The sequence below is a fragment of the Capsicum annuum genome, chromosome 9 (assembly GCF_002878395.1).
Source record: "Capsicum annuum cultivar UCD-10X-F1 chromosome 9, UCD10Xv1.1, whole genome shotgun sequence".
In the NCBI taxonomy this organism is placed as follows: domain Eukaryota; kingdom Viridiplantae; phylum Streptophyta; class Magnoliopsida; order Solanales; family Solanaceae; genus Capsicum; species Capsicum annuum.
In genome coordinates, this window is record NC_061119.1 from 57,863,209 (window position 1) to 57,878,049 (window position 14,841).

General features: G+C 32.4%; 1 protein-coding gene across 1 annotated transcript; it reads right to left on the minus strand.

Annotated features, from left to right (window-relative positions):
- Positions 1 to 949: 949 nt before the first annotated feature.
- Positions 950 to 3,595, minus strand: LOC107842776 (transcription factor DIVARICATA). The gene is made up of 2 exons (XM_016686800.2): positions 2,726 to 3,595; positions 950 to 1,987 (listed from the first exon to the last, which is right to left on the minus strand). Exons 1-2 carry the CDS (start codon positions 3,154 to 3,156, stop codon positions 1,537 to 1,539), a joined length of 882 nt encoding a protein of 293 aa, XP_016542286.1. The 5' UTR covers positions 3,157 to 3,595; the 3' UTR covers positions 950 to 1,536.
- Between the last annotated feature and the right edge of the window lie 11,246 nt (positions 3,596 to 14,841).

The following is a 14,841-nucleotide window of genomic DNA, read 5'->3' on the forward strand; positions in this document are numbered from 1 at the left end:
TCATAATAAATGAATTGTTGAATTTTAGCACACAGATTAAGGAAAAAACATTAAAGAAATAAATTTAACATAACTTTTCATTTTTACCCCCAAAAAAGAAAAAACTGACCTTGTAATACATTTTCAAAAGTTAATTGGTTGTCAAATCATAAGGGTAAATTTGGAAAAAAATTCAATGATTCACTTATTTTAAAACACTAATAAATACCCCAATAATTCATTTATTCCGAAACGGAAAGAGTAATAAATAAGTAATGATAGAATTTAAAATTTAGGAGGAAAGAGGCAAAAATGTCTAAAAAGAAACTAGTTTATAGTGTGAATGAGTTTTTTACTTTTGTGATCAAATTTGAGCCAAATTTTTATGGCTAAAAGGATTTTTTCTTTTTATCCTATGAGCATATTTAAATATGTTGAATAAAGTAACATATTCTACTTTTCAGGTGACTAATTTAACCTTCTGCGGGCAGTTACTTTTAATTGTTTCCTAAGTGACCTCATACGGTAAATTTCCAGTATCAATATATAGAAGTTAAAACTCCTGAAAAACATGTTTTACCAATTGAACAGGAAAAAATTTACAAGTTACACCTAGTCACGTCATGAATACTAGACATTGACTCAGCAAATACTATCAGCAAGTGTAAATTGCCCTATTTCCAACAAGGTACAGCTAATCACAAAAGGGGCAGTGCTTTCTTTCTTCTTCTTTTGTTTTTAGGAGATTTACTTATCTGGTGGTTGAAATTCACTAAACTCGATTAATTTAAATTCGCACAAGTTATTATAATAACTCCTCAATTAGTAAAGGTTGACTGAGGGGTATATTAGCTCTCTACTATGCAAGAGGCAATACTTGTACCTGCCCCAAAGTCATCAATTAACCTTTGGTCTCAAATTTTCTCCACTATGGTTTGCTGATGCACATAACTTAAGAATTGGATAAACATTTTGAGTGTTGAAAACTAGTTCCTTCTTTATTTTCTCTAAAGAAATTCAGCCCTTCCATAAATTTCTCTTCTTTGCAACAGAAGCAAAATAAATAACTGAGACTAACTATAAAAGAGAAAGATATTAAACACCTAGCATACTAGATGTTTTCACTAATGACTAGAGCTACCACAAGTTTGTGAGGAAAAATTTATTTGCTGGAACTTTGTTGACCTTATCAACTTGGCAGCTTCATAATTAGCTTGATTGTGTTGAGTTATCCTTTTTCCGGGAACTTTTTGTATTAGTTGCAAAACCAACTTAGTCAGCAAATCTATTGAAATCAACCTCATTCACACTTTGGAGAAACACAGCAGACAACTAGTGCAAGGAAATGGCTCAAAATTTTCCTAAATAATGAGCAACCCCCCGTTGGTTGCAATATGAACTAACTAAAGCATATCTTGTCTAGTAGGGGCTGTCTCCGCTTGTGTTATTAACAAACGAGAACAACACCTACGTCCCAATTCCAAGCAAGTTGGAGACGCTATATGAATCCTCACTGCTCCTGACCAACAAGGACTGAACTTTGAACCTTTTCCCGACTCAACACATAGTATTATAGTTACCAAACTGAAGACCTTGTAGAGCAATGTTATGCATTCCATGCTCGAGTTCATAAGATGGAGCCCCTCGAAAAGGCATGGTAATCAGACCACCACCACTTGATGAGTTGAATGTTATGTCTGATTCTTGATTTGGTGAATTATACTCACATAGTGTTTTTACCATACCATTCATTTGTGAATGCTGTTGCGCTTGTGGAGTAGGGGCAGATTTATGATCCTCAGGGGAAGTCGACTTAGATTCCGTAAGATTGACAACTGTGATATCATGTATGCTTGATCTCCTTTTATCTTTTCCACCGGAAAGCTGCCTAATAAAGTATTTCTGAGCATGGCTAGCTACCTGAGTTGGAGTTCTTGTGGTCACAAAATTCCGCGAAATATTTCTCCAGTCTCCTTTTCCATACTTTTTCAGCCCCAACAGAAATTGCCTGAAAATAATTAGAGGAAACACTATTACACTTGTACCACAACAACTATCCTTTACTACTATGCTCAATCTCAAACAAGCCATGTCGCTCCGTCTAAAATCATTGAAGAGCAATACTACACAAAATAAAAATAAGAAGTAAAAACTATATCTTTTACCGGCATATATATCTCTGACATGACAAAAAGATTCCTAAAAATTACGGAATCCCAAGTAAATGTACCAACATATTTCCAACTTTATCTTGTAACACAAATATGCAAAAAAAATGTTACTCATTTATAAAAAGAGCAACTTTGCAGATCACCCTTGCTGAATCCTGAACGCATTTTTATAAACTATAATGGTGTTATGTTTGAGAATCCACATTATCTAAATGAAATTATAGTTCAAGTACAACATTTTTTGCAGCAAAATCATAGTGTAAAAATCTTATAGATTAGATAATCATTATAACCATGTTCAGCTAGAAAGTTAAAACTCGGGTTTTTATCACTTAAAAGCCACTTCGCGAGCCAAGGAGATCATCTCTACAATATATAGTTAGTCCATTAAAAAATTTGCCCCATCTTTTTTTTTTTTTTTTAGATAACTGTTGTGTCCAGATCAACTCTCATGCTCAACTAATTACATGGGATACCAAACACCTCGATAACTCTATCCACCGAGGATAGAACTGTTTTGCACAACATTTTTACAGGGAGAAGCAAAATAATTTTTATATGACAAGTAAATTCACCTGTGCTCTTCCTCAGTCCATGGCACACCTTTCTTCCTCTCATGTTCAGAAGATCGATTTGACGAGCCACGCTTCCCAGAAGGACCATAAAATTGCTTGAATCCATGAAAACCATCTTGATTATTAACCCACTCTAATGTAAAAGAATTACTAGTTGTATAGCCAGGTACAGGTATTAGTCCTGCCTCAATATCGCTAATATCATCTACCAATTCTCTATACTGTTTGATCACATCATTCACTGTCTTCCCTGGAATCATGGCAGCTACATTATACCATTTATCCGGTGTATCCTTATCGAACAACGCAAGCGCTTCTTCAAACACTTTGTTCTCTTCAGGTGTCCATCTTGTTCCTTTGTTTTCCTCAAATAACCAACTCGAGTTCTTGATGTATGTTGCAGGGGATAGAAATCCCATTTCACTATTCATGTTTTCTTGATCATGTATAGTGGAGAATACCACTTAAACAACAACCCCTTTTTGTTTTCTTGATAAGTGATGAGAAGTTGGAGGGGTCTTTTTATGCTCTTAGAGGCATTTAGAGAAGCATAGGAAGGGAATCTTGATTTTTTTTTTTTATAACAATAAGTGAGAGGGCGAGGAATCTAGAAAAGGCAATCCAACTTTCCAAAATTCAAGGAAAATTCTGAAATTGTAATTAAAAAAAAATAGGTCTTGTTTAAGAAATTTAGAGAAAATTTGGAAGTGAAAAGAAAATTTTATTGTAGAAAACCAAGAATTAAAATGAGTAACAAGAAATTCTACAAAGGAGAAAATGGAGAAAGAGTGTCTGTTGAGAGAGGGAGAGAAAGAGGGGCAAAGTGATTGATTAATAACGTTTTAAGATGTCATTGGCTAAAATGGTGCTTGTGGGGTCTTGATGTTGAAAGAATTTTGTATTTATCTTCTTGGCTGTTTAGAGAGAGAGAGGCATATAGTGGCCTAGTTGGATAGTACTCATTGCCCAAAAAGGACTATCTATTACTGTTGGTGAAGAGAAAAAAAAAAGTGAAGTTGTTATAAATATATTTATATTATAGTGAACATTTATTAAGATGTATCAAGATTTTTTTTGATATTTATTAGGATTTAAAATATTTGTCTTTTACTCAGACTAGGAGTAAATTACTCTTATAAATAGAAGGATTTTGTTTATTGTATTGATAATCATATGATCTCTCATCTAAGAAATACGAATTACTTTTTCTATTCTCTCTACTCTTCTTCTTATTGTTTATTGTTTTATAACACGTTATCAGTTATTTTTTCTTATTTTATAAAACGTTATCAGCACGAGAATCTGCCAAATAAGGTGAGATTATAAATCTGAAGGATTTCAAGGTTAGTAATTCTTTATGTTATCTTTTTTTTGATACTACTAATATAATTATTATTGGATTTGCGAAAAAATAATTGGTTTGAAATCATTTATATTTTAAATTTATTTTTCAAGAACAATATTATAAAAAAAAAGGATGATAATATGTTGGGTTCAAGTCCCATTGATTTATGCCTAAGACGCCGTTATATGGGTAAGATGAGTTTGAATCTCAATGCACCATATTGATGATATCATGATGGCTAAGGCAAAATAATGTATTTTTGATGAAAAGTTATGAAACTTGTCTATTGAATATGTTTCATTCCAAGAAGTGAATGTGGTAGCAATATATGATAAGTCTGAAAGATGACAATTTGCTCCATTCTTGAAGTGAATGTGGTAGCAATATAGAGAAATTCTTTCTATCATATTTATGCCTCGATTTGCTCTTGAAGTAGCAATATGGTTATAAGTTATCATTATTTGATAGGCTTAAGGTACAATTATATTTCATTCCTGGGGAATGAGAACCTTATTAATGCAAACTTACACTTGATTGTGATGGTATCACAACTCACCCCTGAATGAGGCAGAATAACTGAGAAAAATTATTTTGAAATCTACTTCTAAAGTAGTAAATCTGAAATTTATTTATGTAATAGTAAATCTGAAATTTAGTAAAGAAAAAGTTAAACTTGGAGTTTACTAGAATAAAAGTTCATAAATTGATATGAACAATTATGACATCTAGAAGATGTCCATGTATTGAAGAAGTAGAAGATTCTTCAGGAATTGTTTATGTTGTTTGTTCTCATGATAAGTTGGTTGGACTAACTAATATTGGGATTGGATCCCTTCAAATCTGAAAATTATAATAGGTGAATAAGGGCCCGTTCATCTATCATGTAATATGTTAAAATGATGCATCAATAAGATGATCACATGTACATTTATTATCAACCTGCACTTTGATATTCATAAAGTTGTTTGCTTAATAAAATTGAGATAAACATGACTTTCAGATTGTGTAATCAAGACAATTTATCTTGATGATGATGGTTTAGTATTGAATGCCTTCGATAAATATCTAAACCATTGTTAATAAGAACAAAACTTCATATATTGATCTAAAATATGATATATTGCAATAACATTTGTATGTATTAGATTAATAAATTATGATTATTTCTTCCCTCTCAATTGGTTCAAGGTTGGAAACTAATTATTCCATCTAATAATTTTAATGTACGGTATACGATTAATGAATATACTATAATGTACAAAGATTGATTCCTCAAAGAAGTAGAGGATGTATGTTAGTTTTACTAACATAAGAGGAAGATTATAAGCGCTATGAAATATGTTAGGAATTATCACCAGATACTCATCCAAAAGATAATTCAAGTCAAATGCCGAAAGCATCTCATATTAAGCACAAGTGCTCTTATTTTGTGTTCCTAAAGGACAAAGTCTATGCATGCGTGAAGCGTGGTAGACTAATCGGTTCCAAATGAAATAGTCCTTGAAAAATAAGGAGTAAATAATCATAGTAAGAAGGCAATAAGCTCTTGAAGAGCTTACGACATAACACTTCATGAAATCTTATGAGAGGTTCATGTATCTGAAAATAATGAAGTGATGAGATTTCAAAATGTTATGCCACATTGTGAACCGATACTAAATGATATATTATCAATACCTTTGACACAATATTGGCGTAATATTGTGAAAGATTACGAGGATCTTAATTCTACGTTAATTTAAGTATGCTGACGTAGAAACATTTATCAAGTGACATGAAAGGATGCATCTTGGTAAGTAGTAAACTTATTTGATTTGCAGTCCAGATTTTTGAAGATGTCACTCATGAAATGTTGAATATTGTCACTTGACAAAATTTATATGAAAACTTCTTTAAGGATTCAAAATATAAAAGTTTCTGGGAAACTTATTGATAATCCTTATATTGTATAAGCTTATAGCTTGAAAATTATTGAAACTCTTGGAGAGTTTTCAAAAGAAATAAGATTATTTGCTGAAATGAGAAATTTTCCAATTTGGATTGGTTATGAAGTACCATATCTTAGTATAATTGGTGCACTCATGTATCTTGTAAAATACTACAAGACCCAATATAGCCTTTCGCTCAATTTGTTAGCAAGGTATTTCTACTCTTACTACGAGACATCGAAATGGGATAATATACATGAGTTTTAATGATTTTCTAAAGATTGCAGTCCCGATATTACTGATCATACTGATATTGGGTACTCATCTAATCCGCATAAATCTCAGTCTCAAACATATAATGTGTTCACATGTGGGGATACTGCCATATCTTGGAGATATACAAAGTAGTCTATCTAACCACTTTATCGAACCATGATGAGATAATAGCTATTCATGAAGCAAGTCAAGAATGAGTATGATTGAGATCCATGATACATCTCATTCGAGAAAAATGTGGCGTGAAATGTGACAATGTACCTATAATTTTATACGAAAATAATGCAACAAGCATAACACATCTTGATGGAGGATTCATAAAAGGAGATAGAACGAAGAACACTTCATCAAAACTTTTTTACATACATTAGCTCCAAAAGAATGGTGATATTAACGTGTAACAGATTTGTTCAAGTGACAATGTAGTTGTTTTATTCACCAAGTCTCCATCAATTACAACTTTCAAGAAGATGGTGTACAAGATCAGGATGCAAAGGTTCAAGAATGTTCTCATTAGGGGAGTTAATACGTGCTGTACTCTTTTTTTCTTATGAGATTTTGTCACACTAGGTTTTCCTTGTAAGGTTTTTAATGAGGCAACCGAAATGCGTATTATTAGAGATGTGTACTCTTTTTCCTTCACTAGATTTTTTTTCCTAATGGATTTTTTCTAGTAAGGTTTTAACGAGGCACATTATCTACCAATTAGACATTCAAGGGGGAGTGTTATAAATGCATTTACATTATAGTAAATGTCTATCAAGATCTATCAAGATCTACTTTGATATCTATTAGGATTTGAAGCATTCGTTTTTTACTCAGACTAGGAGTAAATTTTCCTATAAATAGAGAGGTTTTGTTCATTGTATTGATAATCATATGATCTCTCATCCCTCAAGAGAAGAAATAGGAATTACTTTCTCTATTCTCTCTACTCTTCTTCTTTATTCTTTCTTATTTTATAACACGTTATCAGTTATTCTTTCTTGTTTTATAACACAAGTGAAATTTTTCTGAATTTGTTAAAAGATATTTTAATTTTGTGAGCGTTTTAATACATCATAAAAATTGTAAAGATCATTATAACTATTTTAAGTGATTTTTCATCAACCTGGACTAATTTTTAGCGCGTGTTTACCACTTTCATTTAAATTAATTAATTAAATCATTAATACAGAGCGAGTTTAACTCGACCCAAGACCCTTTAGCTCTCCTTTATCAGATATTTCTTAATCTTTCTTTTTTATTTATCTCATTTTACTCTTTTTATTTCTTTCTTTCTCCATTAATAATCACCAAACACCGCACTTGGATTCCTATCCTAAAATTCCTTTTCGAGGCCCATAAACTCATAGTGTTTGAGATTAAACTCACACCAATTTGAATCATCTTTCATTGAACACGAAAAAAATAATATTTTTTAGAGAAAAAACTCATAGTGTGTGCCTACGTAGATACTTTAGTGTGTTGTGCCACGTATGTGCCACGTAGACGCTAAGAGTGTTAAAATTACACTTTTAATTAGTTCAGGAGGTAATAGGACCCCATTTAAGTTAAGATGTGTCATAACCTTTTTGGGTATAGTTCGGAGGTAATTGGGTATTATCTCTTTTTTTTTTATCAAATGAATGTATGCAATTTTTCTCATAACCTTTCATCAACACGAAAAAGACGTTTTTTTTGTTAAATGATTGTTTGTAATTTTTATCAAATGGTTGTTTACATTCGACATTATAAGAATATTTTTCCTTAAAACCTAATTATGAAAGTAACTTAATGTCACAAATTTTAAACAAATTAAGAAGAAATTAAAGCTTCATCACCTGGATATTAAGAAGAAACTAGAACGTACATGAAAAGTTCTTAACTTTTTAGGTTGATTTCGTTAAGAAGAGCGTAAGTTTTTTTCTTTTAAAGATCCAATATCTATTTCAATGGGGATTTGGAGAAGATGAGTTTTTGTAAATTATTGACAAAATTAATTACACGTGACATTTTTTAATTTATTTTTGCAATTAATTTTTCTCCTTCACACACTTCATTTGCATGAATACAAAAATAGGCTGAAAAATGATCAAAGTGGTCTATTTAAAATAGTCATTACAACTTTTATGGGTAATAGGACACCCATAAAGTTAAGTGTCCTTTAGCAAATTTGGGACAACTTTGCTGATAACTTTATGTCTTTTCTCAAAAAAAAAAAAAAAAATAAAATGATCACAACTAAAAGTTTGTAATAAGTGCTAAATATTTTTACACTCTTAATTAAAAGTTTTGGATTTGAATTATCTATATGCCTGCTATAACACCTTGAGACTACCTGCTGGGCGTCGGTGCTTAGAATCACAAGTGATCTCAAGCTAATCCATGATACTGACATAACTCATGAGCAACTGAATAAATTTTATAAAATTAAAAATAATAAGCGGAAGAGATGTTATTAGCTGAACTTGTTAAATACAATATTATATAAAATATTTACAACACTGGTTATACAAAAGGAAATCAAAATTAAACACATCAACTCTGAATGACTGTCTATGAAAGTTCTACTAATATTGACTATAGATAGTCGATACATGACCCCAGTTATCCCTAATCAATACGACTGAGTAAAAATAAAACACTGAATTTACAAACTAACCTGAGTCTTCGAATAAAGAAAACTCATTACCTGCTGACTAAAAGCTGTGAGCTGCTTGATCATGATGCTGTGGCTACAACTAACAAACAACTGATACCTACATTATGAAATGATGTATCCACACAGATGTATATGTAGTCAGCATTTCTGCAATGTACTAAGGATGTAGGGGTGAATGTAATAAGTAAAAATTGATATATATCATAAGCTTAAAAACATGCAAGCTAAGTATAAATAGACTCACCTTGATCATGAGTAAAACTGAAAGCTGAAATAACATAAACATAAATCATAAAGCAACCTCTGAATAAAGTATGTGAGTCATTGCACATAGTTTTCAAAATCTCCTTTACTTTTTTTGTGGGAGATTCTTATAACCAACATAAACCATGTGAGATATCCTGGAGTGTTCAACACATTACCTATATTGAGGAGAGTTATTTTACTCTTGCCATCAGAATAGAACCTTAACTTAGAGTGATCACTAAAATTTTCCCATTTGGGGCGAGGAGACACTCTTTGGCGAGGCCCCTTAAACCTACGGTGACACATAATTTCTAGAAACTAAGATGTGGTAAATCTAAATTTCCCTCTCGATGCTAAATACTACTCCAAAATATATACTTATATGTTCATACTTATGAAAACCACCTTAAAATAACATATGAATTTATAAATTGAAAACCAACTATGTTTCTCTTGCTTAAATCATACTCACGAATAAACTATGGATTTTATGTCTTATTTGAGATCATAAGATCAAAACTGAACATTAATCATGCTGTAATACTTGTAACTTGAACTGATAAGCTTAAACTTCTTGTAAACTCAGTAACTTATGCTAAAAAATTATAATCGTTTATCATCTCATAGAAGTTTTATATCAAAATATCAAACTCAATACTTAAGATCACTTTCATGGATAAAAACATAAGTAAACATGAAATCATATGCAAAAATTTATTCAATTTCTGTGGAAGCATCATAATTTCAATGCATAAGAAAGTGGGTATAAATTCTAGTAAGCCAATTTCTTCAAAATCAACTAAAAATCAAACTGTTGGGCACAAAAACGGAAGAATATCCTTGTTCAAATCTCACATACCTAAACTTGGTGAACTTTCTTGAGAGAAACTTGAATTGAAGCTTTGGGAGTTGAACTTTGGGAAGAAACCTTAACTTCTTTCTCTTGAGAGTGGAGAGGATAATGAGCGTTAAAAACTGACTAATAATGAGAATATAACCTTTATAAGGTGATTTAAGTCATTCGGTAGGACTTGAAGTGAGAAAAATACCAAACTACCCCTAAGGAAACTAAAAATAAATTACAAAAATTCTTAGTTGATGACGGGAGTTGACAGCCCGTCAACTACTTGATGACATTCCAACTAAGGTTATCAATATCTTATTTATTTTGAGTTTTATTGGTTAATATTGATGATGGAAGTTGATAGCTCGTCAACTAGTTGATGTTTTGTCAACTTAGGTCATCAATCTCTAGCCGATTTCAATATTTACTGGTTAAGGTTGATGACGAGAGTTGACAGCCCGTCAACTAGTTGACGGCTTGTCAATTCAGACAAACAACCACTCTCAAGTAAAATAATCATAACCTTCTACTCCGACATTGAATTAAGGTGAAATAAGATACGTTTAAAAAAAGGCTTGAAGATCTTTTATTTTGTGGGTCTCAAACTCCAAAACTCTATATATTCTAGAAGTTATACTCATTTAAAGTTGACCATTGTAGGCTCGAAAACTAAAACTCAATGGATAACAAATGCTCTTAACTAACTTTGCTTTAAATGCTTACTATAATTATGATTCACATCGAAGGCACTTTACACCCTATATGATCATGACACTTATCTATGATTAAAAATAAATACTTTTAGGCCTTTAAATATAAGCAAATAGTTAGAAACTTAGTTAGGAGTTTGTGGGTTATTACAATATCTCCCCCTTTGGATCATTCGTCCTTGAATGAAGACTAATATTCAGATGAAAATAATATGGTTACTATCTTGAAACTAAATTTAAAAACTTTATCATATCTTATAACTAGAATCACCTCTTAACAGGGTATTGACTTAGATGATACATATTGTAATACCCCATAAAGGTGTTAGCTCATTTCAGCTCTCAATTGCATGCATAAGGGGTCCAAAGCTTAGAAATTAGCCTAACTATTGGGACATAGTCATTTCCAAGGCCTCTAAACTTTGATGATTTTATTTTTGACCTTCAAAACCTCAGAGAATCAATTTTTAAATTGATTCATGATTGGGGTTGTTCAAGGTATGTCTCGGGTGAGTTTTGGAATTTTCAGACGAGTGTAGGGACGTATTTGGAGAAGTAAACCAGTGAGGGAACCAAGATAAGCCTGCAGCGGGGGGCTTAGTCCACCGTACTGGAGCCTGCAACGTGGGGCTTAGCCTATCGGTTTGGAGCCCCTGGTGTGGGGCTTAGCCTGCCGGTATAGAGCCCGTAGAGTGGGGCTTATCCCCGCGGGTCTAGAGCCCACGACGCCCTCTCCTTTACCCATCCAACTTTTATTCTTTGTTATTTAAGGGCATTTGGGTCATTTCCCCATCCAAAATCATCTATAACACGATATTTAGGTTCCCAAGGAGCATTATTTTCCCTATTGCTCATAAAATCACTCAATAAAACTATCTTCTACCTCAAGAACAAACCCTAACCCATTCTCAAGGAATCAAGGAATTCAAGCTTCAAACCTCAAGAAATTTCTATGAATCTTCACGAATTCATATAGCGAGGTATCTGTGATGTTCATCCATGGTTCCTTTCACCCATGGAGTCCAAGAATCCCTTTTTGATTTTAAATTATGAGTTTTCATGTTTAAGTTGAAATATCTCCATGAATCTCATGTTAATACAATTACAAGTTATGTTTATAAGTGTTTTTCAAGTGGGATGAGCCATTACATGTTTTAAATGTTGTAATCTTTACGTTTAATCCCTAAGTTATAGTTTAGTCTTATAATCATGTTATTCTGGCACGCTTTACCCATTCCTATACTTAAGTTCATGACTCTCAAGTGTTTGATGAAATGCCTAAGTGTTGGGTTTTGAACAATGATCCCCTATTATGATTTTAAATCTTTTATATGGCATTATTGTTAATTCCATTCAGTGCTGGTGGTTTATGTATACCCGATTCCTATGTGATTTATATAAATTCAGATTTTTAAGTATACAGACAGTTAATCCATGAATCTTATCAGTATACTTAGATATTCATATTCATGATGAGCACTACCAGTTATATAATAACATTCAGTTGAGTTTAGTTCAGTCCAAAACCAGTGTTAGTTCAGTTGAGAGTAGGATTTAGCACTGAGCAAACCTAGGGATGAGAGCTCACCCCAGTTAAGACTGGGTCCTTAGTAGCAGTCCCTAAGTTCCAGAACTGCGTAGCCAATGTAGGAGTATGAGATGTCACCTACTAGTTTAGGACTGATGCTTTCTTAGGGGTCACCCACCAGTTTAGGACTGACTCCCTGGTCCTTCAGGACATCAGATTAGCGGATCCATACAACCAGTGTTAGTACCCGTGGCACGGTACTGACACCCTTCTAACTAGGGTTATAGGTTAGACCCCAATTAGCTCATATTGGGGCATGTCGGTTAGATGTTACCTCCCACAGTCTCAATACAATATTTTAGTATATTCTCAATTTAGGTTTTCTGGACCAAGTGTATAGACTTTCAGTTATTCAGTTATACATTTTAAACTCTTTCAGATTTCAGACTTATTTCAGATTATAGATTTATGCTTGGTCTTGCATTCTCAGATGTTACAAACTTTCATGCATTCATGTTAAGTTATCACATGCTATTCAGTTAGTCCTTATTTCATATGCAAAGTACCCCATGTATATCAACCTAACCTCATCTCATATACCAGTATATTTAAAGTACTGACTGCATACTCTTCTTTGTGCTATGATGTCTTATATCATAGGTTTGGACGCACAGTTTTTCAACCGCAGTTAGAAAACTCAGCGTAATTCAGTTGTCATAGTGGTGAGTCCTCATCCATCGAGGACATATTATGTTTATTTAATTATTTCAATATTTTATTTTATTCAGTCAGTCAGAGTTATTTGGGGTCTGTCCCATAAACTCCCCAGTCAGTTTAGAGGCTTTCAGACGTTCAGACAGTCAGCTAGACAGTCAGTCAGTGACTTTCAGTTTTTATCAGATGTTTCAGACTTATGATTGATTTGGTATTTCAGTATTCAGATTTATATTTCCTTCTTAGTTTATCTTCCGCACAAGCATTATGTTTATAATTATTCAGTGTTCACAACAGGTACAAACTTATGGATTAACTTATGGTCACATGTGACCATAAGCACCATTGTCGCGACTAGGGGGTAGCCTCGGGTCATGTCACATATGGAATAGGAACACATACATAAAAATCATATGGAACAATGTAGACATGACATTAGCAGAGCACAATGCTAGGAGAAAAATCTATTACTCCAGCTGAATTATTGTTAGGAGTGATCAAATACTGATACTAGGCTATTATGTCTGCTAATGAAGGATATAGCTGATCTAAAAAGATATTTTTTAATATGAAACTGATTTCTTAGCTGACTTGATTGACTATAAGGAGATAATTCATGCTGAGAGTTTAGAACTCAATCAAAACATTCATGATACAATCGTACATATAGAATTGTAAAGTGATAGCTGATGAATCTTCAAGAGTTACTAAGAAGGAAATACAATTTTTCTCAGACTCTCCTTATCATAACTTCTAATAATAATAGAGGAAAAGAATTATGGGCATGATCTGAGTATGGAATTCGAATAAGGAATTGTAACATGGCTAAAACTAGTAAAATCCATTGATATAGGTTCATATGATAGAGACCATACAGACTTAAACACGAGATATCCTATGGCTAAAACTATATATCACAGAATATAGGCATATAAAGTAGAAGCAAAAGTAGGATTATTATGCCTTAGGTGATGGAACAGTTAACTTTCAAGCTTAATAACACCTCTCAAACACTCTCCCCAACTATATTTTTCCTCTTAAATACTATACTTCATTTGATGCAACTTATAATATTCACATGGGTATAGGTAACAACTCCTACCAAATCTAAGTTGAACCACATACTCTCACTATGTTAAAGCTTAACTCAAAGTCACAAGGTATTACATATAACACCATAATACTAGTCGAAACTATAAGATTCAATATCTTATTTCTTTTCAAAGCTCTCATCTCAAGAATAATACTCCTTACCACTTCCATAATTAACTCTGAGCTCTTATTAGGAATTTACTAGCACACAATGCATTTATTCACTTATATAATAACATGACATTTAAGCCTATCGTTATAACCACATATAAACCTTTAGGCAATCAAATCACCTAGGATTTTTTTCATATTATCTAATACCTCTATCAATAGCAATTTTCATGAATTATTTCCAAAAGCACACAAAAAATTCTCAACTAACTATGATATAGTCCAAAGATTTGCCTCGATCTTCCTTCAAACTTATAGGCTTAGATAAAACAAGTATACAAAAAATTTATTCCTAATAATGAACATCTACTCTCTTCCATCTAAACCATTGTTTATCTATTTTCATTACCACTATATTGACATAAAGAGGGCCACAGAAGTGATAGAACATGAGGACCTAAAGCATGAAATAATACTATACATAACTTTGACACTTAACGAAGGCCTGAGGAATAGAGTATCAAAGGCATGGATTCATTAAAGAGATATAAACTGAGGATATACATGACATAATGCAAATTTCACTAGTTATTAAGGGTGTATCACGAGTTCTAGTAACTAAACATACTCTAAAATATGGGTTCATATTTATCATAAGTTACTTAACATAAGACTGAA